Source organism: Urocampus carinirostris, chromosome 10, assembly GCF_059441175.1.
Source record: "Urocampus carinirostris isolate Australia breed hairy pipefish chromosome 10, RoL_Ucar_1.0, whole genome shotgun sequence".
NCBI classification, from domain to species: domain Eukaryota; kingdom Metazoa; phylum Chordata; class Actinopteri; order Syngnathiformes; family Syngnathidae; genus Urocampus; species Urocampus carinirostris.
In genome coordinates this window covers 3,932,647-3,953,329 of record NC_142358.1, presented here as the reverse complement: position 1 = coordinate 3,953,329, position 20,683 = coordinate 3,932,647, and the positions used below count along the sequence as shown (strand labels likewise).

At 39.5% G+C, this 20,683-nt stretch overlaps 1 protein-coding gene across 1 annotated transcript in view; it reads right to left on the bottom strand.

Annotated features, from left to right (window-relative positions):
- Window positions 1–20,683, bottom strand: part of LOC148357517 (1,4-alpha-glucan-branching enzyme-like) — a 153,100-nt gene that overhangs the window by 99,153 nt on the left and 33,264 nt on the right. Inside the window, exons 3-6 of the mRNA XM_088345647.1 lie at window positions 9,782–9,897; window positions 6,157–6,282; window positions 4,909–5,044; window positions 2,925–3,015 (exon numbers count right to left, since the gene is read on the bottom strand). Coding sequence (XP_088201773.1) covers window positions 2,925–3,015; window positions 4,909–5,044; window positions 6,157–6,282; window positions 9,782–9,897 — 469 coding nt within the window. The remainder of the gene's footprint in view (window positions 1–2,924; window positions 3,016–4,908; window positions 5,045–6,156; window positions 6,283–9,781; window positions 9,898–20,683) is intronic.

Below are 20,683 nucleotides of genomic sequence, written 5' to 3'. Positions count from 1 at the left end.
GATTGCCCGGATGACTATCTAACTTAAGTAAATGCTAAGGGGAACTGCAAAACGGGAGAGAGAGTGTAAGTGCAAGATGCTGCTCTTCCTCAATGGAAAAATCGAGCTTGAGTGTGTTGTCTCTGTTGTTCTGGATTGAACAAGCCCTAAGAAGACAGACCCGGCTGCCTATCTATCTTAATTAAATGCTGAGCGAGATGTGAAACCAAGGTAAGAGTGTAAGTGCGAGATGCTGCTTCGACCGCACGCGAAAATCAAGCTTAAGTGCATATTGTCTCTGTTGTTCTGGATTGAACATGTCCTAGATAAAAAGGCCCAGATGCCTATCCATCCTTCTATCTAGCCTGGTCATATCCCTTAAGAGGGGTGACCGACAGCAAGACAAATACGTACACAAAAACAAAGAAAATAAAAAAGGAAAAAGTAGCAAAAACACAAAAACATTTAACCATGGCCAACCCAAATGCCAAAACACCCAAACAAGTTAAGCACCTCGGCACCCAAGTTGGTCATGCTTTCGTCCCTCCAGATGCCTATCTTGCTTAATTAAACGCTAGTGGAGCTGCAAAATGGGAGTGTCAGGGCAAGATACCACTCTTCCCACATGCTTAAAAAAAGATCGAGTGTGGTTTTTCTTTTTTGTTTTAGATTTTACATGGCCCAAGGAAGAGCACAGTCTTACTCCGCATTGCTGTTTTTCGACCCCTGCGCTAGTGCATCGATTCCCTGACATCGTCCCATCGGCCTCCTTGCAAAGCATCACGCATTGCGCCGACATTAGCCTGCTACCCGCTATTCCAGCGTTCTGGTTTTAAATGACACTGAGAGATCAATCATGGATGAAATTACACTATATACCTTACACTATGGGTTTTAGGCTACGGCAGAAAAAAGGCAAGTAAGGGGGTCGGATCTCTGACAGCTGATAAACACTCAGACTAGTGGAGCTTTATCAGAGAGTCCCGCTCTCTGGATTAACTGGAAATGTGTTTACAGAGAGATTAGCGGCGGGGTCAGCTGCGCTCACCTTGATGGGGCGCCCGGCAGGAAATTGCTCGCTTGGTTTTTGTCTTGGAGCCGAGCCGTGTGAAATGATAAATATTTGAAGCCGAGATGTAAATAAGACCAAGGCAAAGGGGTTGGATTATTGTTCCATGTCTATTGATTTTTATCGTTGAATTGGTGTTGGATGTCTGCACCAGCAACATTCTTCTATTTTGTGTGATTTTATTGAGCGTATATGCATAAAATAAGAGCTAATGTAGTCGTACCCTTAATAGTAATAATAATAATAATTTCCTTGTATTGTCATTCTGTGTAACAATGTACACAGAACGAAATGTCGATTACACCTGACCCGTTGTAGCGAGCCGATGCAGCCGCAGCCAACAGAGGGCGCCGCCGACCACTTTTTAAGTCTTAGGAATGACTCGGATGGGAAAATAATTAAACTTAATTAATAACTTTTATTAAATAATCCAAAATAAAAAAGGGAAAATAAAATTGGAACCTCCATAATAAGAAAGAATAAATAAATATATACTGCATATATACATATGTGTACAATTTTTTTTAATTAAATATAACTTCAGAATTAAAACATTTAAATAAACCCCCCAAAATATAGAATCACCTGCATATTGATACATTTGAAAGTTATCTAGACTAGTATATAAATCCTGTGCGTGTGTGTGTGTTTGTTCATATGTGGCTTATAGACTCCGAAACGGCTGAACCGATTTACGTGAAAATTTACACACTAGTACTATAGGCCTGTTGGAGTATCTTTAGCTAGGTTTCGTATTAAGGCATTTGGAATGAATACCAACAAAATCATTAAAGATCTTCATGTAAAAGCATCTCTGGAGCTGCATGCAGTCATACTGCTCTTTGGCACTCTCTAGTGGCTTCTTGAAGCTTTTTTAACAAACCACAGCCTAACAACCGTGCTCAAGTAAAACGCCCAGCAATGCAAGGCTCGGTGGCTTTGGGGGTAGGGCGCCCACTCCGAGACTGGCCGAGTCATACCTAAGACTTACAAAATTGGTACTCGTTGCCTCCCCGCTTGGTGCTCGGCATTAGGGGTTGGAATTGACTGCCAACACATCAGTTGGGTTGAGCAAAGGGGGCTGGGAATCCCCTCCTCTGTATCAATCTCCCAGAAAGAGTAAGGAATGTGTTTTTGACTCTAGCCACCTCCCACTAGGGAGATGTGGCTCCGGTATTATATATATATATATATATATATATATATATATATATATATGCCCACTGCCCGGAGATGGCTGGGATGGGCTCCAGCCCCCCCGCGACCCTAATAAGGATAAGCGGTACGGCTAATGAGATGAGATGAGATATATATATATATATATATATATATATATATATATATATAAAATGTAAATTATGAAAAACATTATATTAATAAAAAATAAAAATGGCACGTCAATTTTCTCTCTCTAAATGAAGACATTTAAAGAAAAACAAAACATATGTATTTACCTTTAATTTAAAAACTAGAAAAGTATAATGAATATTAAAACATATATAAAATTATTTGAAACATACAATGGCATGTTAAATTGGATAGTATCTCAAAACATAAACATACATGTGTATATTAGAAAATTGCAATAAATATCAAAAACATAAAACTATAAATTACTGTATATAAAATCATTTAAAATGCTTTTTAATTCAAAACGACTTTGATTATTAATTCAATGGGAAAGTTAATTATTTTCCATTTTGTACACTGTTTAAGCAATTAAAAGCATAGAGCTGGAGAGCATTTAATCAGAGAATATTTAGTTTTTTTAATACAAAACAATGTGAGGGATTAATAATATTTATGTTTTTTTTATTAACTTATACTACATTGATTAACCCTCTAGATATGGTATGTTGATTTATGTTGCACCTACCTTGAAGCAGCAAAAAAGCTGGTGACTTGATAGCCAAAGCTAGCATAGTAGGCGTGTTCCATGATAGCCATCATTTGAATGCAGTTATAACCTATACAAAAAAGAGAGATCACACTTTGGGAGCTTAAATAACATATTTCCGAAACCATAAAGAACACCGATTATAAGTTACCAGAAAAGTCTTTTGTCATAGATTTTGTATACGTAATGCCATTGAAGTTGAGACCACTGTTATAGCTACCGTTTGTATTCGTGTATAAACTTACGCTGTATAATAATGACAGGATTAATACGTCAATAAGTTGCTGACCAAAACTTATTATATTGTATGCAGCAGGATTCCAACCCTAGTAGTGCCATTGAGAGTGCCGACTTTTTACTACTAGACCACCATTGGTACAGATGACAAATGAAAAGGCAATAAGTTTATCTCATGATTACACTATTATTACTCACGGTACAATAAACACTAATTTGCCTAGGGCATTTTGTTCAGCATTCTGATTAGGTTAAAAGAGTCTCTCCAGTTATTCACCTTTGCATAATTAGCATTGCATTTTGATATGTATTTTTACGTAAAAGAGCTTGTATAGTATTTTGTTAAAGGACTTCAAATAATCTATCAGAATATACTGTGCAAATCAGTGTTTCTGGCTCCTTGAGTAAATATAGTTTGATAATGAGATAAGCTCTAATGCCTTATTATATGTTTCGGACCACTGGTTGTCTAGTGGTAAAGTTTTGGTACGCTCCCTGCCACTTCCCTGGTTTGATTCATGATGCATACAACAATTTTGGTCAGCGATGTTTAACGATTGATCAATCATTGCACAAATACGGTAGTATACCAAAAATCTTCATATGGTAAACATGCATATAATTACTGTATGCAAGCATACCTGTAATTACTGTACGATTTACCAATCTTATTCACAGTGTTGTGAAATATGGGGATAGATAGATAGATAGATACTTTATTCATTCCCGCAGGGAAATTCACACTTCCAGCAGCATCCCTACGCTGAAGAACAAAACAATAATAAAGCAAAAAGAATACAATACACAAATACCCAATGTGCCGTGTTAATAACCACTGTAGCGTGTCGTATAGAGTATTTAAATAGTACTACACAGAATACACACTGCAATAAAAATACGGTAATATGCAATGTGGGGGGTGTGGTTTAATCTGGGCCTTTACTCCGCCGGGTGGTGTTAAAGTGCCTCATGGCATAAAGAAGAAAAGATCTCCTCAGTCTGTCCGTGGTACAAGACTGTGACAGCAGTCTGTCGCTGAAGCTGCTCTTCTGTCTGGAGATAATGCTTTTTCAGTGCCCGTCTCTCAGCTACTGTTGTCAGACTGTCCAGCTCTGTGCCCACAACAGAGCTCGCTTTCCTCACCAGTTTGTTGAGACGAGAGGCATCCTTCTTCCTGACGCTGCCTCCCCAACACGCTGCCGCATAGAAGAGGGCGCTTGCCACAACAGTCTTATAGAATATATTCAGGAGCTTTTTGCAGATGTCGAAGGACGCCAGCTTTCTGAGGAAGTAAAGTCGGCTTTGACCTTTCCTACATAGAGCTTCTGTGTTGGCAGTCCAGTCTAGTTTATTGTCCAGCTGCACACCCAGGTATTTGTAGGCCTGGACAAATTCTACACATTCTCCTTTGATGGTTACAGGAACTGGGTGAGTTCTAGTTCTCCTGAAGTCCACCACCATCTCCCTGGTCTTTGTGGTGTTCAGGTGCAGGTGGTTTGCATCGCTCCGTTGGACAAAGTCCTGAATCAATTTTCTGTACTCCTCCTCCTGCCCACTTCTGATACATCCCACGATAGCAGTGTCATCAGCAAACTTCTGCACGTGGCAGGACACCGCACAGTTTTTGGGTCGAATTAGGGTTTTTAGTTGCACTTGATAGTCTGTAAACTACGGTATGTAATATACATATAAGCAAGTAAGTTTAGTGTTATGTGTCTCGTCTTACCTAGGTCTTTAATGTGAGGCAACACGTTGGTAGTAAAGTTGTTGTACGAGGCGATCTTCCCTTCAGGTGAGGCAATGCCCACGTGGGCCTCATAGATCCTCAGGTGCGTGGGTTTCATGGGCCGCGGGTGGACGGGCTGGAGAGAAAAGCCAACAAGCAACAAAAACATTCTTAGGGCCCGGTCACACAGCCGTTTGCGTCTGTATCGCGGGTAAAATTTTGCGTTTTTCATTTTGATTTTATTATCTTGTTATGAAATGAAAATAAATGTCAAGAAATAAAAATGGATTAAGACGAGGTCACTACGGTGACGGGGATCCATGTCCACCCCTTGACGTCTCGAGCACAACTGACGTGTGCTCGGCAAATCGCGCTGTATATACGCGGAGAAAGGCGTTTGACCGTCACACGCGTAACACGCTAATTTCACGTAATAACACCGCGATACAGGCGCAGAATATGCTATTACCATGCTCCACCCACGATTACCCGCTGAAATTTCCCGTCCTACCCATGTGTAACCACGCCCTGGCCGCGGCCAGAGCACGTCGTTCTGCGTCATTTCCGCGTCATTACCTCGTGTGCCGCCCGCGGTTAACACGTGCTCAAAGTTTTGAGCAGCTCAAAACTTTTTCGCGCGGCCGACCGCGTGTGAATTTCCGACCGCGAGTAAAGCACTGCTGTATCTCGTCTATATGGCGGTCTCAAAGCGTCCAACAGCGCCCAACAACAGAAATTTCTGGCCGTGATTCAGCCTCGATACGCCCGTGAAAGGCTGTGTACCCGTGCTCTAAAGTATTGAGCAGCGCAAAACGTTTTTGTGCTGCCAACCGCGCGTGAATTTCCGACCGCGTGTTAAGCACTGCTGTATCTTGTCTGTATGGCGATCTCAAAGCGTCCGATAGCGTCCGCCTCACAGGCAGAAATTTCTGGCCGTGATTCAGCCGCAAACGGCTGTGTGACCGGGCCCTTACTAAGAAAAAAAATAAGGTTGGCGCGGGTGAATATGGTGCATAGTGGGAAAAATGCAAAAACAGGGGCCTGTAAAGACATACTACTTTGTAACTTTTCATAGGGTAGGGATACCATAACCCGAGGGTCTACTATTTTCGTTGACACTATTTCTCATCCATAGATGAACCCATTGGTTTCCTTTAATTCATTGAGCAAAGCTTGTTGATGAGCCCCAGAAGGCAATTAATATCTTGGCGCTGATTTTCAAAATTAAGCCAAGGAAAACTGGCTTACAATGTAAGGTTGTGGGGGGTCCCAGTGAACCCAATCGTAGATTATTTGGTTCTCCTGCTTGGTCACGTATTTTGCCCACGGCGAGATCCGGTACAGACGATCACCGCCCTTGGTGTGAACAACCACCTGGTAGAAAAACAAGAACAACAGTTTTAATATTCAATTATATTGAATTTGACTTCCCAAAAGTAGAGGAGCCAAATAATATTAGATAGAGAAAGGATAGAATATGAAAGCAAGAGGATGTGAAAGGGAGCGAGAAAAAGAATGATAAATGAAGATAAAATGATAATGAAAGAAAACGAGTGAGAAACAGGAGAGGGAAAGAGAGAAAAAGAGTAAGAAAGACAATGAAAGGCAGATAAAAATGAGAAAGGGAGATGGAGAGTCAGAAAGAGAAAAAAAGGAAAAGAGAAGGGCATAACAATGAAAGAAAAAAAAGACATTGAAGCATTAAAAAAAACAACAAAAAAAAACTTTTAACACTTTTGCTGATTTTCACACCCAACAACCTTATTGATATTTTAAAAAGTTGTTGTTTTTAAAAACATGTTTAGAAACAAAATGCTATGTTTATCAGTTTGATTAATCAACATCAGAAGACATCCTTTTGTAAAATGATTTATTTTCCCCACCTAGGGCACATTTTTCCCTCCCAACGTTCCGCTCAGTACGTGTTCTGCCCCCTGCAGATCTGTACTAATTCTGGCTACTCGTGTGCAGTAATGACCAGCGCCACCTGCCTAAGTGTTATCGGGCACAAAAACCCTCAAACACCCCCCATTCCCCCCGGACACGTTTTCATTACAGACCACCTCCTGGAGATCCGACTTGTGTCCTTCAGAACTTACAGGATTAGAAAAAAAATTAACACAAATTGGTTCGCGATCCTTTCAAATAAATATCAGTGGGAAAACATCAACCAAGCAACACACGACCCGTTTGATGACTTCAAAAATGCTTCCTAGCCTCCCATCTTTATTTGTAGACACAAATTGGAGCCTAGAACAAAGGGACACGGGGGGTTCTACATAAGAGATTCTGGCGCTTGGATCCAGTGAGGGAATCGGGTAAAAGTGGGCTTGAAAGCGGGTTTTGGCGGCGGTCTGGTACGGGCACGTGCCAGGGCTTCCATCTGCTTCTTATCGTCCTAAGACTGACCTCCGATGAGGTTTATTTGGCGATGACCTGGTCCAGGGACCGGTTGTACCTTTACACATACCAGTCAGTTGCAGGCCCCTGTACATCATGAATAAAGCTTTTAAATTCTATTTTTGGTCATGTGGAAAAAAGGATCGTTTTATTCGTGTGTAACCAGTGTTGGTTACGTGACTTTAAAAAATAAATTACTGGATGCATCTTCCAAAAAGTAAAATATATAGAAAAAGTAACTAGTTACCAGGGAAAGTAACTATTTTAATTACTTTAAAATGAGTAATTATAATAGTATTGAAATTGTCCAAGCAGTATTTGAGTCTGTTGAGAACAGACAGGTGCCATTACCTTGTAATGTTTATTGCAACTCATCAGCAACAGGGTTATGCTATACCTGAAGTGCAACAATAATAAACAGCAAACAATATAGTACAATAACAATCAGCCAGAAGCAATATAAAGTGAGTTTTATAAAATAAATCCAACTTGTACAGCCTGAGACAACTGGTGAAGTAGATATAGCCTACTGTACTTCAAGTATTTTGTTCGCAACAAAAGTCAACTGTAAAACAATATAAAGTTAGTTTCACTCTATAGAATAAATCACAATCTTTAGTCAGACCACTGGCTCACGTACACACATTCTAATAAACTTATCAAAGTATTTTTACACAAGAAAAGGAAATAGTTCAACAATATAAAGTGTGTTTAACACTGCAGTGTAAAATAGATAATTTTAAAAGTCCTACAACTTGAGACAACAGGTCAAGTAGAAATAGGCAACTGCACTTCAAATATTTTGTCCACAACAAAAGTCAACAGTAAAACAATATAAAGAATCATCCAATCCCTCTTTCTACGTCTCTCAATCCCCGATCCCACACCAAACAGGCCTGATATAAGTAAAATAAAAGCAGATAGGCGCAGTGGAAAATAAAACGTAAAGGCTGTTTGAACATAGTTGGGAATTGTTAACACAAACCTAATAGAGAAAACATTTAACTTTAAACATTTTAAGGACACCTTAAATGCCGTACCCCACTTTTAACTTAAGATGTTAACTGTGGTATAGTATCTTGTAAATGTTTCTGCACAATCAGTATGGCACTTTTTAATTTTGTTGTGTATTTCACTGGTTGCAATGACAATAATGTCTATTTGATTATATCTTATTCAATTTTGTTCTATGCTAAGTGACTGTTCCCAGAACAAAACATGTAACACTTGTAAACTAAATATTTCTATTTATTTCTGAATACTTTAAAAGTTTGCAATGTAGTTTAATTATATTAAAACATTTGTTGTGCCTAAAATCAGGGTTCGTACAACTTTTTCAAGGCCAAATTCAAGCACTTTTAAGCAATTTCAAAGCCAATATTTCTATTTCTCCAGTACCATGAATAGACAAAATCAGAAGTGAATCTTGTACTTTCCAGAGCCAGAAATATATCTGCGACTTAAATGTGTGATTTTTAATCTTGCATTTGCATTAAACAAGACATAAGATTTTTATATCTTGAGTAATTCGCAAACATATTTGTTTTTGAGACAAATTTCTCCTCATATAGGTGTTATGTAAAAATGACTGTAATATATAGCTTACATTTTCAGTTGCAGGAAGTTCTTTCCATTACAATTTACCACTGGGAAATGATACCTTTTTTTTAGAATGGCCTATAACACAGGTCAATAACTGATAGATAATCCTTGCACTAATACACATTTCATAGTGCCCTGTTTAGGTGAAGCTCCTGTCCTCTTGAGCGCAACCTGTAGTCGCGAAGGGGCTTCATACGACAATGCAGTATAAACTAATTCCTGCTGCAGTTAATCACAAGGGAAGACGAAATGCACTGGTAAAGGGAAGCCACCAACTTTAAGCAATTTTGTTGAGAAGATGGCAACAATTTTAAGCATTTACGAGCAACAGCCAAAATTCAACTATATTTTGATCCTTGAAAACACATTAAAATCAAGCATTTTCAAGTGTTTCAAGCACCCATACAAACGCTGTAAAATATTTGTGCTTTGTTTACTGAAATTATAAACTAACTAAAGGAGGGGAAGGTTCAATTATTCAATTATAATGACACTTCCAAGCAAAAAGTATGGGTATCAGATCAGTATTTATCAATACTACCCAAAATTTGTTTGGATCAGATCGCCGACAACTAAGTCCCACAACGAAGAGAGCCTCACCAAATTGGCCATTTTTGCAGCTTAGTTAGACAATGCAAAGCGGCACGTTGTGTGTTTTGCATTTAACCTTGATGAATTTTTCACGAAACACAATCACGGTGGGCCGGTGTTGCGCGCCTAGCAAACAGGCATCCCGCGGGAGCGGAAATGAAAGAAGGCTGCGGCAGCGCAGGCATAATCTCGGCACTTGTGGAGCCCCGCCAGCTTTTGCAGCGGAGCCGACACATCTCCCGGCGAGGGCGTGAATTCGGCGTGATGCGGGGTTGCCCACCTTGAGCTTGCTGTTGTGATCCACAGCGGGGGAGCCGTCACGCTTGGGCGGCAGGATCAGTTGCCACTTGCCGTAATCTCCTTTGCTGTAAGGGTGCGAGAATTTGTCCCAGCCATCTAGGGAGGGAAAAACAAAACAAATACACGAGAATCACAACTGGAAACATAGCAGCAAGCTCAATGGAATAAATCATTGATGTGGGGTGAAAAAAAATCTCTGAATTTAGAAGTAGCCCCTGATATATAAAGTCCTCATCTTGCAACATTTTTCTGTTACATATGAGCAACAATGCAGTGGACTCCCGAGATATGGAATTCATGCATTACGACGTTTTCATTTTACATACAACCAACAATAACAAAGACCCCCAGGATAGAGACTCATTGCCTTTTAATGTTTTGCCTTTACATACAAGACAACAATATGGTGGGCCCCGCGATATGGAGTCCTCGCCTTATGACATTTTTCATTTACATGAAAGCAAAAACACAGTAGACGCCGGGGATACCGTGTCCTCTTCCTACAACATTTTTTTCTTTTACAAACAGGCAACAATACAATAGACCCCCCGGGATATGGCATTCATGCTTTACTACCTTTTCTTTCACAACAGTACCGAAGGATACAGACTCCTCACTTTAAAACAGTTTTCTGTTAAGATACAAGCAACCATACAGTTACTCATAACATCATTCATCATCGCGTGTGTGCTTGTGTATATATATATATATGAGTATTGGTGCTCTTCAGCTCATTTGGCTCTTTGACCATTCCCCCATATTTTCAACTCTTAGCTGACCCAAGTATCAGAAAACCAGCATAAAAGATATGTTCACTCTAAATGTTTTTGAGCCCCATTTTTACAGCATTTTATGAAAGGCTGGTCTTCTAGTGGATAGTGACAGTCCATCAGGAAAATGGCTGAATTACCTCCCACAATTATTTTCTCTTCATTAATTTCATAATTTTGTGTGTGCCTTAGAGACTTTGCGATACAATACAATGTTTGCCCAGAGTATTTCTTCATGATGGGTCCTAGGCTTGCAGGGGGGGGAGCAAAAACATGATAACTATGGAAAAAAACTGCATTATCAAGAAATACGAAGAAGGCACACAAATGACTACCCATACTCAATTGCATAACCATAACCAATCAACAGTCTGGACGATTATTTCTTTTTAAAATAAGAGCCAATTAAAGCAAATAAATCTGAGGGTATAACAATTCTCACAGGTGGATGTTTTAAAATCCATTTTATTTTGAATCGTTTGTCGCCTCCCCCCTCTGTTTCCATCCACAAAGTCTACCAACTCAAATCACGTCACATACTGTAGTAGGTGAATATAAATTTCACTTTTCCTTTACAGGGAAATATAATTACGGTAAATTCCAGACTATAGAGCGCACCTGATTATAAGCCGCACCCACCACATTTCGGGAGGAAAACTGATTTTGTAGCCGCACTTGTATATTAGCCGCATGCGCCCATATTGATAAAAACGCAATACAAACACAAAACTAACCCATACCCAAAACAGTCCAAAAAACACAGCCGGCAAATTGAACCGAAAATGATACCGGTACTTAAAATTTAATGCAGACCTGCAGAGCCCAGGTGCCCGTTGAAAGTAATCCAAGGAATAAAAGGTATCTTTCCAAAGGGTGGGAAAAATATATATCCACTATATTCGGCCGCGTCCACAAACACGTCTCACCTTTACTCCACTTCCCGTCAGCCCGCGTTTGCCCCCCCCCTTCTTTCTCATTTGCTCGTACAAAACATATCAGAATAAGTTTCTAAAATAAATACATTACAAAAATATACGGTTGCAAATACATATTATACATGGTTACACATATTTACAAAGAAAGACGGAACACCGAGAGAGTTTTCAAAGCTTTAATAATAATATTATAACTTTCATCCCAAACCGTGCCTGTGAAGGGTAGCATCACGCTACTAGCAACACGCTCTCAACACAGTAAACAGCTCTGTTAAAAAAACATGCCGTGCTTGAAATAAGCACGGTAAACCGTCCTTATCTTCCTCTTTATAACCGACGTCATCAAAGTTCTCTTCCTGTAGTATGGGAAAGAGACTTTGTTATATAGACGTCGTCCCACGCTCTCTAATTAAAAAACACGCTTGCATCACGCTCGCAAATTAAAGTTTCCTTCTGTAGCGGACTGCTCGATTGCGTTTAACTTGAAGGATGCGTCATGTGCCTATTTTGTTGCAATTAGCATGATGAGGATATGTCTACGCTAATTTAATTTGTGCACAAGCTAAGAAGTTGCAGTCTAAATCTTACCTTTCGTACTCGAGCGCCGCTGGCGGCCGTTAGGAAAATTACATAAATTGGCCACATCACTCAATAAGCCGCAGGGTTGAAAGTTTGGGAAAAAAGTAGCGGCTTATAGTCCGGAATTTACGGTATTTTTGATAGCTAATTAAGTATCGTAATTAAAAGTGACTTTGGCTCCACCCCCCCCTTGTTTTCTGCGCCCCTTGTGTACAAAATTTAGTGGCCACTGAATCAAAAAACCCGCTGAGAGCACATTAGCGGCAGCCGAAGGGAAATTTTAAGAATGGCGAGTATTCATCACGCCCATTTGCGGGCCGTCTAATCCATATCTGGAAAACAACGGCAGGATGGAAAATGAAAGACGATGGTGATTTCCGGGATTTATTGCCCGTGGCTTCCCAGTGCGTTATATGCATGGCTGTGTCTGCTGGTTAAATCAGAAAATATGACAGCGCCGTGTCACAACGTAATCACTCTCACTCACGTAAATGTCGCAAGATACCGCTTCGATACGTTTTTTTGCCGAGTGACGAATGACGATTAAATGGGAAAAGTGTGCCTGGGTGATAAAATAAAACAAAGTGGAAAAGTGTCTGTCACAATGAATTAGAAAAACAAATTAGCAAATAACAAATACAATAATTTATCAAGCTAATCAATAGTTATATCTCTCTCGCTATTGTGTATATATATATATATATATATATATAAATATATATATATATAATATATATATATATATATATATATAGGCAGCACGGCAGCGCAGTGGTTAGCGCGTGTGCGGCACAGTTCTGAAGTCGTGAGATCAAACCCCCTGTGTGGAGTTTGCATGTTCTCCCCGTGCTTGCGTGGGTTTGCTCCAGGCACTTCGGTTTCCTCCCACATTCCAAAACATGCTTTTCAGGTTAATTGGCCAGTCCAAATTGTCCCTGGGAGTGAATGAGCGAATGAGTTGTCTGTCCCTGTCTGCCCTGCGATTGGCTGGCAACCAGTTCATGGTGTCCCCGGCCCACTGCCCGAAGATAGCTGGGATGGGCTCCAGACCCTACTGAGGATCTCTCTCTCTCTCTGATTATATATATATATATATATATATATATATATATACTGGACTGTCTCAGAAAATTAGAATATTGTGATAAAGTTCTTTATTTTCTGCAATGCAATTAAAAAAACAAAAATGTCATACATTCTGGATTCATTACACATCAACTGAACTATTTCAAGCCTTTTATTATTTTAATATTGCTGAATTTGGCTTACAGCTTAAGAAAACTCAAAAATCCTATCTCAAAATATTAGAATATCATGAAAAAGTATACAAGTAGGCTATTCAACTAATCACCTGTATCATCTAATTAACTCGAAACACCTTGCGAGGTTTCCTGAGCCTTAAAAACACTCAGCTTGGTTCAGTAAACTAAATCACAAGTATGGGGAAGACTGCTGTCCAGAGGACCATCATTGATACCCTCCTGATGGAGGGTAAGACACAAAAAGAAATTTCTCAAAGAGCAGGCTGTTCACAGAGTGCAGTTTCAAAGCATATCCACAAAAAGTCTGTTGGAAGGGAAAAATGTGGCCGGAAACGCTGCACAACCAAGAGAGATGACCGCAGCCTTAACAAAATTGTGAAGAAGAGCCGCTTCCAGAATTTGGGGGAGCTTCAAAGACAGTGGGCTGAAGCTGGAGTCCAGGAATCAAAAGCCACAGTTCACAGACGTGTCCGGGAAATGGGCTACGATAGCCGTATTCCCATGGTCAAGCCACTTCTGAACTCAAGACAACGGAAGAAGCGTCTGACTTGGGCTATGGAGAAGAAGCACTGGACAGTTGCAGAGTGGTCCAAAGTCCTCTTTTCAGACGAAAGCAAGTTTTGCATTTCATTTGGAAGTCAAGGCGCCAGAGTCTGGAGAAAGGCTGGAGAGGAGCAAAATCCAAGTTGCTTGAAATCCAGTGTGAAGTTCCCACAATCAGCAATGGTTTGGGGAGCCATGTCAGCTGCTGGTGTTGGTCCACTGTGTTTCATCAAGTCCAGAGTAAATGCAACTGTGTACCAAGAGATTTTAGAGCACTACATGCTTCCATCTGCTGAAAAGCTCTATGGAGATGAGGATTTCATTTTCCAGCATGATCTGGCACCTGCCCACAGTGCCAAAACCACCAGTAACTGGTGCACTGACCATGGCATCACTGTCCTTGATTGGCCTGCTAATTCCCCTGACCTGAACCCCATTGAGAATTTGTGGGGTATAGTTAAGAAGAAGATGAAAGACACCAGACCTACAAATGCAAATGAGCTGAAGGCCGCTATCGAAGCATCCTGGGCATCAATAACACCTCAGCAATGCCACAGGCTGATTGCCTCCATGCCACGCCGGATTGATGCAGTAATCCGTGCAAAAGGATTCCCAACCAAGTACTGAGTGCATCAATGGACATTTTCAAATGTTTGATTTAGTTTTGCTGTTATAAAATTATTTTTTTACTTGGTCTGAGGAAGTATTCTAATATTTTGAGATAGGATTTTTGAGTTTTTTTCAGCTGTAAGCCAAAATCAGCAATATTCAAATAATAAAAGGCTTGAAATAGTTCAGTTGATGTGTAATGAATCCAGAATGTATGACATTTTTGTTTTTTTAATTGCATTACAGAAAATAAAGAACTTTATCACAATATTCTAATTTTCTGAGACAGTCCAGTATATATTATAGCCCATCCCAGCTATCTTCGGGCAGTGGGCAGGGGACACAGGGACAGACAATTTGCTCGCTCATTCACACCTAGGGACAATTTGGACCGGCCAATCAACCTGACATGCGTGTTTTTGGAATGTGGGAGGAAACCGGAGTGCCCGGAGGAAACCCACTCAAGCACGGGGAGAATATGCAAACCCCGCACAGGAAGGTTGGTAGCTGGACTTGAACCCATGACCTAAAAAACTGTGCTGCGGACGCGCTAATATATATTAATATATATTAATATTAATGTATATATATATATATATATATATATATATATATATATATATATCTTTATATATATTATATCTCTCTCTCCTATACATATGTATATATGATATATATATCCATCCATCCATACATTATCTGCACCGCCTAACCTCAGTAGAGTCGCGGATAGTGGAGCCCATCTCAGCTATCTTCGGGCAGTGGGCAGGTGACACCCTGAACTGGTTACCAGCCAATCACAGGGCACACAGAGACAGACAACTCACTCGCTTATTCACACCGAGGGACAATTTGGACCAGCCGATTAACCTGACATGCATGTTTTTGGAACGTGGGAGGAAACCCACGCAGTGTTTTACGTTGGGCGTACAACTTTCACAACATCTCTGCCCGGGTGGCCGGCAACTTTTTCAAGAAAAAAAAAAAAAACTTTTTATTTTTCACTTTTTTTATTTTTTCAAATCAAACGTTTGCTTTATTCTGATTTTGAAATCTTCGTTCGGTTTGGAGATTTCATAATGGGCGCGATGCATGACTTACTTCTGCGTTCGAATAAAGAGGGTTAGTCCTAAACAGCACAAACAAAGCGCGAAATAACGTCATGGTGGAGTTAACCTATACACGCTGTTTGTTGGAGTTGCCGAAGATCACGGTAAATGATGTCCGGAGAATTGTCCGAGCGTCAGGCGCAGCACCACAGACCAAACTTGAAAAAGCAAGAGTAACTGCGTCACATTTCAGGGAGATCAGTCATGTTGCTCCAAGCAAAGCAGAAAACCTGGCAGAAAGACTCATCCAAGGAACACGACAAACAGAACACATGAAGAGGGGTCTGCAAATAGAATCAAGTGCCTTAAAGGATTATGCCGTTTTAAAAAATGTGAACTTAACCACGTGTGGACTAGTGGTTCATCCAGATGCACCATGGTTGGGTGCATCACCTGATGGGCTGGTATATGACCCTATCGATGGATCATCATTTGGGCTCGTTGATATTAAATGCCCAAATATACGAAGTTACACAGATTGCAAGTACCTCAAAATTTATCATGGTGTGCATAAGCTGAAAGAAAGAATTGCTATTATTGGCAAGTCCAGGGGCAGTTCCTGATTACAGGACTTGAATGGTGTGGCTTTATCTTTGTCAATGAAGACATTCTTGTGCAGCGCATTCACAATATTGTGTTGCATTGTATGAAACAAAAAGTTGATGTTTTTCTTGTACACATATATGTCAAAATAGCTTTCAATGTGCAAATAAGTTGACATGGAACAAATTTCAATGCAAAACTTTTATTAAAGAAAAAGTCAACGAGCTGCAACGAGAGACATGTGTGTAATTTAAAAGAAGCAAAAAAAATAACACCAAATTCAACACAAAAGCATATTGTTGTTTTTGAAAACAAACATTTGTGCGTGTGTCAATCTGACCTTCGTTGGGCATAAGAAGAGTTGAAATTAGCAGACGACGCAACGCAAACATTGCATGAATAAAGATGGCAGATAGAAACCAGAGATGTCAAATACATACAATTAATGTTATAAGTAGATTTATAATTGACCTAATTTAAAGAGTTGTTGTGTTATATATTCTGATTAGCAATCCTTAATACTTTGCAACAATGTTTTTGTTTTTTGCGATAAGTCGTCTTATTGCATTCACAGTTGTGAAAAATGGGGCAGGCAACTTTATGGCTGGGCAGGAAACTTTTCATAGTTGTCTGCCTGGCTGAAATCCTGCTATTAATGATGGAGTGGTCAGAAATGTTCATCGTAGCTGCATGTCCACTTCGAGAAAAAAAAAGAAAAATCCAGAAATCACAATGAATGATTTTTTTAACAATTTATTTGTGTGATACAGCTGCAAATATGTATTTGAACACCTGTGTATCATCTAGAATTCAGACCCTGAAAGACCTGTTAGTCCGCCCATAAGAAGTCCACCTGCACTCCATGTATCATCCTGAATCAGATGCACCCGTTTGAGGTCGTTAGCTGAACATAGACAACCTGTCCACCCCATACAATAAGTAAGTCTTTAACTTGAAACATGGCAAAAACCAGAGAGCTGTGTCCAAAGACACCAGAGACAAAATTGTACACCTCCACAAGGCTGGAAAGGGTTACAGAGCAATTGCCAAGCAGCTTGGCGATAAAAAAGTTCAATGTTGGAGCAATCAATAGAAAATGAAAGAAGCTAAACATGACGGTCAATCTCAATCGGAACGGAGCCCCATGCCTAGTGGGGTCTCAATGATTCTAAAAAAGGTGAGGAATCAGCCTGGAGTTGGACAATGACCTGAAAAGAGCTGGGACCACCGTTTCCAAGGTTACTGTAGGTAATAGACGAAGACGTCATTATTTGAAATCATGCATGGCACAAAAGGTTCCCCTGCTTAAACCAGCACATGTCAAGGCCTGTCTTAGGTTTTAATATGACCATTTGGATAATATAGAGGAGTCATTGGAGAAAGTTTTGTGGTCAGATGAGACCAAAATAATAAATTTTGGTCATAATTCCATGAAGCATGTTTGCAGGAAGAAGAATGAAGAGTACAATCCGAAGAACACCATCACTACTCTGAAGCATGGGGGTGGTCACATCATGTTTTGGGGGTGTTTTTCTGCACATGGGACAGGATGAGTGCATTAAAGAGAGAATGACTGGGGCCGTGTATCATGAGATTTTGTGGAACAACCTCCGTCCCTCAGCCAGAGCATTGAAGATGTGTCTCGGCTTGGTCTTCCAACATGAAAACGACCCGATGCGCAAAACCAGAAAAACTAAGGAAAGGCTCCGTAAGAAGAATATCAAGGTTCTATCATGGCCAAGCCAGTCTCCAGACCTGAACCCAATTGAAAATCTTTGGAGGGATCTCAAACTCCGTGTTTCTCAGCGACAGCCCAGAAACCTGATTGATCTAGAGAAGATCTGTGTGGAGGAGTGGGCCAAGATTCCTCCTGCAGAGTGTGAAAACCTAGTGAAAGACTACAGAAAACGTTTGACCCCTGTAATAGCAAACAAAGGCTACTGTACCAAATATTAACATTCATTTTCTCAGGTGTAAAATATTTATTTGCAGCTATATCAAACAAATAAATCGCAAAAAAAAATCATGCATTTTGATTTCTAGATTTGTCTTGTTAGTTTATCTCTCTCTAGTCTGTGTAACATAGTGTACTAATCTGTGAAGCCCTTAGAGACTTATTGTGATTAAGGGCGATACAAATAAAAAATGACTTGACTTGACTTGACTCTCACAGTGGACAAGATGCTACGGTGAAAATTTCAGACCCCTCCATGATTTCTAAGTAGGAAAAATAGTAGGGTGTTCAAATACTTATTTTCTTCATTGTATATATATATATATATATATATATATATATATATATATATATATATATATATATATATAGACACATATACATATACATATATTCTATTCTTTGACAACAGCCATCAAAGCGGCGCTGCCACGAGCGGCTGCCTTTTCCAGCAGCTGCCCTATTGTTCTATTGTCTGCTCCTATCTTCGGTGTTTTTTCTTCCCGTTTTGACAACTACACTATGGACTACTTCTATCCTATGGACATGGGTTTTAGCGCACAAAAAATGCGTGTATTCAAGGAATTTCAACTCCTTGCCCTGAAGAATTCTCGTGCCGGCGTGATGAAGGGGCCTATCGTGGAAGAAGAGCCGGAGCTAGTGAAGCGGCTAGCGGCGTTATAAGTCTTCGGTACCATCCGTAATCATGGTAAATGCGAACTCACGACCAAATAAGATCATCGAGTGCTGGTGGAAAACATCGAAGCGCACAGGGAGCGCAGTTGCTGTGTTTTGCGGAAACGTGGCTCACGTTTAGCATTCCGGACGCTAACGTGTAGCCACCCGGAGCTACCCGGAGCAATCCGGCTTCAACGCCGCTAAACAGAGACACGAAAGCCGGGGGGAATCGGAGAGGAGGCGGACTTGCTAACACGAGGTGGTGTATCCCTGGATTTTCACAAAGAAAAGTTTTCCATCTGCCGCAGGGATGTCGAACTTTTGGACTGGCGTGACGTCATCCACTCCGCTACAAGCACCCCTAGGGCATCATGTTCATCTGTTAATAAACAACGGGGTAGACTGCTTGAAGTGTGAATTTCCCTACGGGGATGAATAAAGTATCTATCTATCTATCTATATATATCTATATATATATATATATATATATATATATATATATATATATATATATATATATATATATATATCTATATATATATATATATATATATATATATATATATATATATATCCATCTATCTATATATATATATATAAATCCATCTATCTATATATATATATATATATAAATCCATCTATCTATCTATATATATATCCATCTATCTATCTATATATATATCCATCTATCTATCTATATATATATATATATATATATATATCCATCTATCTATATATATATAATAATAATAATAATAATAATAATTTCCTTGTATTGTCATTCTGTGTAACAATGTACACAGAACGAAATGTCGATTGCACCTGACCCGTTGTAGCGAGCCGATGCAGCCGCAGCCAACAGAGGGCGCCGCCGACCACTTTTTAAGTCTTAGGAATGACTCGGTCGGGGCGCGAACCCGAACCTCCCAGTCTCAAAGCGGGCGCCTTACCATCTAGGCTACTGAATATATATATCCATCTATCTATCTATCTATCTATCTATATATATCCATCTATCTATCTATATTATATATATATATATATATATATATATATATATATATATATATATATATATATATGGATATATATATATATATATATATTTACCAGCTCGGTAGCCTAGATAGTAGCGCGCCCGCTCTGAGACTGGGAGGTCGCTGGTTCAAGCCTCGGCCGAGTCATACCTAAGACTTACAACATTGGTACTCATTGCCTCCCTGTTTGGCGCTCGGCATTAAAGGTTGGAATTGGGGGGGTTTGGTCATGACTAAAATGGCTGCGCCCTGTTTGGCTGCGGCTGCATCGGCTCGCTACGGGTCAGGTGTATCGACGTTTCGTTCTGTGTGCATTGTTACAAAGAATGACAATAAAAGTAAGTTCTTCTCTTCTCTTCATATATATATATATGTACACACATGTATATATATATATATATATATATATATATATATATATATATATATATATATATATATATATATATATATATATATATATATATATATATATATATATATATATATCACATATATATATATATATACACATACACATATATACTGGACTGTCTCAGAAAATTATAATATTGTGATAAAGTTCTTTATTTTCTGTAATGCAATTGAAAAAACAAAAATGTCATACATTCTGGATTCATTACACATCAACTGAACTATTTCAAGCCTTTTATTATTTGAATATTGCTGAATTTGGCTTACAGCTTAAGAAAACTCAAAAATCCTATCTCAAAATATTAGAATATCATGAAAAAGTATACAAGTAGGCTATTCAACTAATCACCTGAATCATCTAATTAACTCAAAACACCTTGCGAGGGTTTCCTGAGCCTTAAAAACACTCAGCTTGGTTCAGTAAACTAAATCACTGCTGATCTGACTGC